The 5,000-nt window shown below is 44.1% G+C and overlaps 1 protein-coding gene across 3 annotated transcripts in view; it reads right to left on the bottom strand.

The window, feature by feature from the left end:
• Positions 1–5,000, bottom strand: part of grm1a (glutamate receptor, metabotropic 1a) — a 19,483-nt gene that overhangs the window by 1,033 nt on the left and 13,450 nt on the right. For 2 of the 3 annotated variants that reach the window (XM_046874267.1, XM_046874268.1), the window contains exons 7-9: positions 4,626–4,752; positions 2,791–3,739; positions 1–1,053 (exon numbers count right to left, since the gene is read on the bottom strand). The exon at positions 1–1,053 is cut by the window's left edge and continues 1,033 nt beyond it. In XM_046874267.1, coding sequence (XP_046730223.1) covers positions 318–1,053; positions 2,791–3,739; positions 4,626–4,752 — 1,812 coding nt within the window. In that variant the 3' untranslated portion in view covers positions 1–317. The remainder of the gene's footprint in view (positions 1,054–2,790; positions 3,740–4,625; positions 4,753–5,000) is intronic. The other variant, XM_046874270.1, reaches the window with a different exon arrangement.

Below are 5,000 nucleotides of genomic sequence, written 5' to 3'. Positions count from 1 at the left end.
GGTTCCGCTTCCTGTAGAACATCGTATTCGTTTCCGCACTACGGGTTTCTCATTCGCGGATATGTTTAGAGATATAGATACAGATATAAAGAGCAAAAATGTCTTTACAATGATGAGCGTCCAGCTACATTGTCTGTACTTTACAGACCCAAAGTCGATAAAAGTCCGTCAAAATCAGCATCATGAACAAGTTCGAGATTCCAGTATCCCTTGTTGTGTAAAACCAACCTAAGCGAAGCATGTGACGTAAATAAATAAGATCAAGAAAGTAAAGAAGTGGGAGCCGTCCATGTTTTCTGCATCCTGAGCACCTGCTCTCACAGTGTAAAAGAGCTGTGTTTGGGAGTGTAGGTCGCTTCCTGGGAGATGTTCCTTGAAGGTTCATTGTCAGGGGACCCTGGGATCGATCTTCCTGGGTCCCTGAAAGGCGAAGGCGGGGTAAGGAGTGCAAGCTTGCTTTGAGCCAGCTCCTCTTGTCCACCCTGTTCTTTTTCGTCCTCCTCCTCATCCTCTTCTTCTTCCTGCACAGTGCTGTCATAGAGGAAGCCATGGATGAGGTCAAAAGCTTCCATTTCCGAACCCTCCTCAGATAAGATCTCCCCCTGTAGAGGCAGAGGTAGCTGATTGGATAATGGTTTGTAAGTATGGCCGACCTGGTCGACCAGGATGTCATCGAAAGCCCTGAGGCTAGAGCTTAGCGTGTCGACGTGGTCCTGAGGGTCGGAGCCCAGACTCAGCAGATGAGAAGGTGAGTAGAAGGACGGCTGCCTGGTGTCCACGTCTCGGGGGGAACGGCACCCTTCATCGGCCTCTTCGTTGAGGTTGTAGAGGACCTTGGTGTTCGGTTGAGAGCCGTTGGGGTCTGTGTCAAGTCCAGGGTCGTATTCGGGATGCAGAGGTTGCGAGGCGTTAGTTAGGGGTCGGATGACCGCCGTCTGACTCTGGCCGACTGCTTGCCTCCTCACATGCACAGACAGTCTGTGGAACACACTCGACCCCCTCCCCTGGGGCCGGGCACCTGATTCAGACCATGACACAGACTTTCCATTAGGACTATGAACGAGACAGAGACCCAGCGTTATTCCCACGGGGAATGGGCCAAAAAAGCAACAGAGACACACAAAACAATATCATCAGTACATCATCATCATCATCATCATCATCTCAACAAAGCATTCTTCCTACCTACTGCCCTGCCAACCATCTCTATGGGTTAGTCCTCCTAGCTGATGTAGTTAAACATTGCATTCTGGGTTAAAACATGCTGGACACTTGGTGGAACATAATGGATTGTCAGGGGAGCGTTAGGAACGTCAGACAGCCGACTGTCATCCCCATTTCCCTGCACCGCTCTGAAAATCAGCGGCGTAATTACGGTGGCCGTGAAATGCGAAACATTAACAAATCCGAAATCGAATGAACAAATCCATAAAAAATTGCGAAATCCGTAAACAAATTAACAAATAAGAAAACAAATGAGAAAACACAACGACAATTCAGACAAACCGGAACAGGTAGGTTGGTTTGTGAATTGAATACTTACTGCTCATTGGACAAGACACCTGTCATTCAAGATATACAGGAAATACAACAGGCTGTGAGATATATATATATATATATATATATATATATATATATATATATATATATATATAAATTTGCATTATTATTATTATTGGAAAATAATTGGTTCAAAATAAATGCAGAACTGCACATGTACAATACCCAAAGTTATAAGATACACAATTTCCTACTTCCTGTTTATGACAGATGTCTTGTCCAATGAGCGGTAAGTATTTTATCCACAAACTAGACCTACCTTTTCCGGTCTGTCTGAATTGTCATTGTGATTTCAGATTTGTTCATTTGTTAATCAGTTTTTTTTCGCTTTTTTCTGATTTGTTATTTGTTTTCTGATTCGTTTTTTTTATATTGTTGTAGTTGTTTTCTGATTTGTTCATTTGTCTTTGGATTTGTTCATTTGTTTTCTGATTTATTAATTTTTTTCGGATTCGTTCAATTGTTTTCGGAATTGTTATTTTGTTTTTCTGATTTGGTATTTTGTTTTCGCATTGGTTTATTTGTTTTGCACTTCTTGGCCACTGTACATAATCAAGGTAAGGGACAGAGAGAAAGGCCTCCGAGCTTCGGGGGTTTGGGAAAAGCAGGGTAGGAACGGATAGAGCATTGCTCTTAATAACCAGGTTAATTTTCTTTTTGGTGAAGGAGATATGTGAGGGTCTGAGAATTGGGTTAATATCAGGGATGGAGGTGGAGGGTTGTGCGTTGAGGGGGGGGTTACGCGGTGGGTGGTTTGATGAAAATTAGGTTTGGGAAAAGAACTCAGGACAGACAGAGGACAGCTGGTTAGTGCCTGGTGCTAACAAAACTCTACATACATACTCCAGTTTTGCGGCAAAGGAGAAAGAAAACATGGCACAGCTAACATCAGAGAGAAGAAAATGTTCACATTTGCTAGGAAGGACACGATCAAGGGGATTAAATTGCTAATCAGAGGACCAGGATGTTGTTCTGTCCCATTATATACTCTTGAAATGAAAGAAAAATTAGTACAGCCAACAAAGTCAAAGCCCCCACAATGTTGTGTTGTGCTAGGTACTTAACGTTAATGTTAGCACACACAGAGAATCCCTTAGTTACAGGGCCTAGATAAGGGTGTGTACTTTTAAACCCCATTATATTAGGTCTAGAGTGATGTATCTTGGTTCACATTTACAGTACAACTACTGTATATGATTGGCTAAATACTTGTCTAAGGAGGCCACTCACTTGGTGGTGCTGCTGCTGTTGGCATTGTTCTTCTTCTTCCTGCGGAACATGTTCAGGAAGCTGTTGCTCTGACAGGCAGCTGCCGCTTTGCCATCTCCCACGTGCATGCGCACCACGTCCGACGTGGTAAAGGCGCTGCGTACGTTGCGCTCCGGCTTGGCGATGATTATGTACATCTTGGGGGTGAACATGCAGCCCAGAGCCACGGTGACGCTCAGGCTGACCGAGAATGATGTGGTGATGATTTTGTAGTTGGAGCCGAAATAGATGGGCACGAACGCAAGCCAGATGATGCACGTGGTGTACATGGTGAAGGCGATGTACTTGGCCTCGTTGAAATTGGCCGGGACGTTACGAGTTTTGAAGGCGTAGTAGGTGCAGCTAAGGATGAGCAGGCCGTTGTAGCCTAATGGAGCCACCATGCCTATGGTACTGGTGTTACAAATGAGGTAGGCTTCCCTGATGCTCGGGTAGCTCTTGATCGGCTTGGGGGGCTCCAAGACAATGAGAACAACCTCGAGGGCGAGCTGTAGGCTGATGAGGATGAAGGCGATGACTACCTGCGCCCAGGCACTCATGAAGCGTGGCTTGCGAGTGCAGATCTTCTTTTTACTGCCGGCCAAAATGCGTGCAATGCGGTTAGTCTTGGTGACCAGTGCGGAATAGCACATTGCTGAAGAAAGGCCCACTAGGAGCCGCTGTAGGTAGCACGAAATCACTGTTGGTCGTGCAATCAATGTAAAAGGACAAATGTACCCCATGAAGATACCGGCCAGGATAATGTAGCACAGTTCGCGGCTAGATGACTTGACCACTGGGGTGTCTCTGTACTGAATGAAGACAAAGGTCACAAACAGAGTCACCAGGATGCCCAGGCATGAGAAGACAACCGCGACGATGGACTCGATGCTGCTCCATTCCAGACATTTCAGCGGAAGAGGCTGACACACTGAGAGAAAGAACGTGGAGAGAATATGAGAAGATAAGTAAAAAAAGAGGAAACATACCCAGAGGAAGCAGACAAATGAGGATGATAAATACAAGAGCAGGTAGACACCGACACGACCGAGCTAGCTGATGAGAAATATTTATGAGAATATGCAATTGTTTTGTGGAAAGACTCATGAATTCTATTTCTGCATATTTACTAGCAATGTTCTATGTTTCACTTTCTTTGGGTTCAGGGCGCATTGTTTCAAGATATTTCACTCTAATGGAGGCCAAAAAGTTATTTGTTTCACAATATTTTATTGTTCATCTTGGTATAGTAGGGGTGTCATGGTACACATTCGTACTGAACCATTTTGATACAGGGCTTTCGGTTCGTTGCACACGTGTACTGAATGCAATCCTTTTTTACATGCGGAACAATTTGAGTTCCCTCGGGAACGTATCAAGTGGCGGACCACAAGTTTGTTTAGTTTCTGCCTCACACTTTAGCGCAGTGTCACTCTTTTTTGTATTCTATTATTATACATGAAAACATACACAACAACGCCAGGGGTATAAAATAAGAAATTAGAGTTAGCGCAGTGTCAATGTGGCTACTCACTACGTACCGGAAAAACTATTTGTAGTGCGTTGTGAAGCTCAGATTTAATTTTGCTCCTGCGTGAAAACCTATTTACAACAGTCTAGCAATATGGATTCTTTGAGTGGATGAGTAAATGAATGAGGAAAGGAAGGAATGAAGACGTTTGTTAAAGTCTGTTGAAACAAAGAGAGAAAGAGAATGTTTGAGGGAACGTCTATACAAATCGTCATCGAGGTTGAGAAAGGAATGATTGACCTGGTGAGATGGACAGATGGACAGAATGCGTGCAAGATTTTGTTACCTGCAAGTTCGTTATCGGGCCACCAGCCCAGATCGCAGGTTTTGCAGGTGAACTCATCCTGCACATATTCGTTGTCCTTACAGGTAGTGCAGATCCAGCAGCAGCTCACCTCACCTTTCCGGATCACCTGAAGCGAAAGATCAAAAATAGCAAAAAACAATTTAATTAATTTTGCAAAATGTACCCGGTACAAGGGTCAAACTGCAGTTTAATCATAGGGGTCATGGGAAAAATAAGCTGTGTATAGTGCAGGAACAGAATAATTTTTCGGTTGAGATGCCCAGTGTAGCTTTAGATTTCTGTTTTTAACTGTTAACACCTCAAGGTTTGCACATTCGGAGCCTCTTTTCTAGATACAATAATGGCAACTAATTG

This window comes from Silurus meridionalis, chromosome 18, assembly GCF_014805685.1.
Source record: "Silurus meridionalis isolate SWU-2019-XX chromosome 18, ASM1480568v1, whole genome shotgun sequence".
NCBI lineage: Eukaryota > Metazoa > Chordata > Actinopteri > Siluriformes > Siluridae > Silurus > Silurus meridionalis.
The sequence above is the reverse complement of the archived record's forward strand: the minus strand, read 5'-3'. Positions and strand labels throughout refer to the sequence as shown.